The sequence below is a fragment of the Sorghum bicolor genome, chromosome 1, assembly GCF_000003195.3.
Source record: "Sorghum bicolor cultivar BTx623 chromosome 1, Sorghum_bicolor_NCBIv3, whole genome shotgun sequence".
Taxonomy (NCBI): Eukaryota; Viridiplantae; Streptophyta; class Magnoliopsida; order Poales; family Poaceae; genus Sorghum; species Sorghum bicolor.
The window spans coordinates 17862450-17864866 of record NC_012870.2 but is presented as its reverse complement, the minus strand read 5'-3'; the positions used below and the strand labels follow the sequence as shown (position 1 = coordinate 17864866).

The window sequence follows — 2417 nt, the reverse complement described above, 5'->3', positions numbered from 1 at the left end:
TTTACGAACTTTGGTGTGACATAACTACGGAGGCGAGGTGGTGGCCTCTTTTACACTTACACATAGAAGTTTTTGCCTAACATCGAAGCCATCTTGCTAATGTTGGGTGATTTTTAGCTATCAGATGCAACTAGCTAGATCCCTTTTCTAATTGCACGTTGAGTTGCCGGCCATCAAAGCCTGTAAATTAGTTCAGTTGAAGGATTTTCTTTTTCTTAAACAAAACAGAAGTAGAGGGCAAAGACCGATCCGTCCGGTCTTATATTATATATAAATTAAAATGAAACCAGCGAAAAGTAGAAAGCAGATCAGTAGCCACTGATTTCTTTACAACCTTGTCTACATCTCTCAAGCTAATAATATAAACTCCAGACAATATACACACGTACTACGCCACACATGAATCAACGTGGTGGACGATAATAAAAATAATTAACAAAATGTACACGTCCCTTTAATTTAGGCCACTACTAATACCCGTCGATCGTTGAGGATCGGAGCACGCAGCCAGTTTTGCCGGTGATGACGTACGTACACACACATCGATCAAATCAATCCATCCTCGAGGTGGATGCGCCGGCGGCGGCGAAGCCCCGGATCCCGGACGACCTGAGCACGCCGTCGGCGAAGGCGAGGCGCTCGGACAGCGCCCTGACACGCTCCTGGTACTCGATGGCCTGCTCCACGGCCTCGGCCTCCAGCTCGCCGAGCTGCACGCACAGGCGCTCCTCGGCCTCCTCGGCCACCGCCAGCCGCGCCAGGGCCGCCTCCAGCTCCCGCCGCAGCCGCTCCTCCCTCGCCGCCGCCTCCGCGACCGCCCTCTCCAGCTCGGCGTTCCTCCGCTTCATCTCCTCCGCCTCCCCGCCGGCCACTTTTCTCGTCATCATGCTGCTGCTAATAATACTACAAACAATGTATACTCCAACGTTGATTATTATTGGATCAATCAAGCTTTCTACTCTTCGATCAAAGATTTGAGCTGGCTTGGGTTGGCTTATACTTTGGGCCTCTCCTTCTCTTTATATAGGCCGGAACAACGGCGAAGAAGCAGTGACCAGTGAATGACGACAGGGAAGGCGTCCAGGTTCAATGAACCAACCAATCCGAGAGGCGAGAGCAGAGGTGTCGGTGTACGGGTACAGCAATAATACAAGTATATACTAGTATAAACATACATGGTGACCGCATCGTCGCCGGGCATAGAGATGAACTTTGCCCCTACGTCTCTCTCTTCCTCCATCGTCGTCTAGATTCATTACGCGATCGACGCGAATCGGTGAGCGTGACCTGATGACCTGATAGGCTGGTAGCGAGACAAACGCTGGGCGATGGAACTACTGGAACGGGAGAATTCACACCCGTTGTTTCGTTGAAGCAGGCGATGGATATTGGGAAGACGAATAATCGTATATATCCTTCGAATTAGTTGCATAGATCGTTGTACTTTTATGCGTACGTGTGAAGTCAAATTTGGAATAAAAGTAAGGAACTAGACTTCTAGTCCAGTTGAAAAGTAATGGGTTGAATTTCCTTTTCGGGTGTGATTGGTAGACGACGTTGAAATGTGTTCACGTTGAGCATACTTTGTTAATTCTTCTGATTTTTTTTAGATAGTATTATATCCTTTCTTTTGCTTATAGGGAGGATTTTGAATCTATTTGGCTCTTTGAGACAATGGTCATTTGGGGGGAACTTGTGTTCTTTAAAAAAACACTTTTCTTTGTTTTATTTTGTGTGGTTCTTATAAAAAATCAGAAACCTTTTGAAAAGTAATGAGCATTATATTTGAGACATATATGACGCTTGAGGCCATGCTTAGACTATCTCCAACAATCGTCACCCGAAATACAAGATTCATTTGTCCTTTGGATAGCGCTACAGGTAAAAGGTTTCATACTTATTTTTAGTTTTATCCAACAACAATACTTAAAAGACAACACTCTCTGCAAATGGGTCCCAAGGAGAGAGGATACCTAAATTTAAGTTATGCCTCTCTTGATACCTAAAATGGGTCTTCTGTATGGGTACTCTGTTGGATGCTATAGATGCTATAGGTATTGTGTTGGAGATCTATTTTAGGTTTGGGTTCCCTATATTTATGTTGGAGATCTATTTTAGGTTTGGATTTCCAAATAGATATCCTGTTGGAGACAGCCTTATGCTACAAGATAATTGCAATGACTTCGTATCTCGCATGTGTGGTGTAGTTTTTTTTGCCATGACTATTCGAATGGAATGGCACTTGAATTAAATCTTGTCATGGTTGAACTTTCTTGGTTACTTTGATCTTGCTTTAAAAAATCGTTGAATGAATATCAACGCTAAATGCAAAAAGAATTATGTGAAAGCTCAAGGAAATATGAAGTCACACTTCTTCTTTACGAGACTGCTTATCATTGCATTTTGATATGAACTTG

General features: G+C 44.0%; 1 protein-coding gene across 1 annotated transcript; it reads right to left on the bottom strand.

Moving 5' to 3' along the window:
- LOC8065180 (protein RESPONSE TO LOW SULFUR 4) lies at positions 232-1016 on the bottom strand. Its single transcript, XM_002464346.2, has one exon. It carries the CDS (start codon positions 885-887, stop codon positions 552-554), a length of 336 nt encoding a protein of 111 aa, XP_002464391.1. The 5' UTR covers positions 888-1016; the 3' UTR covers positions 232-551.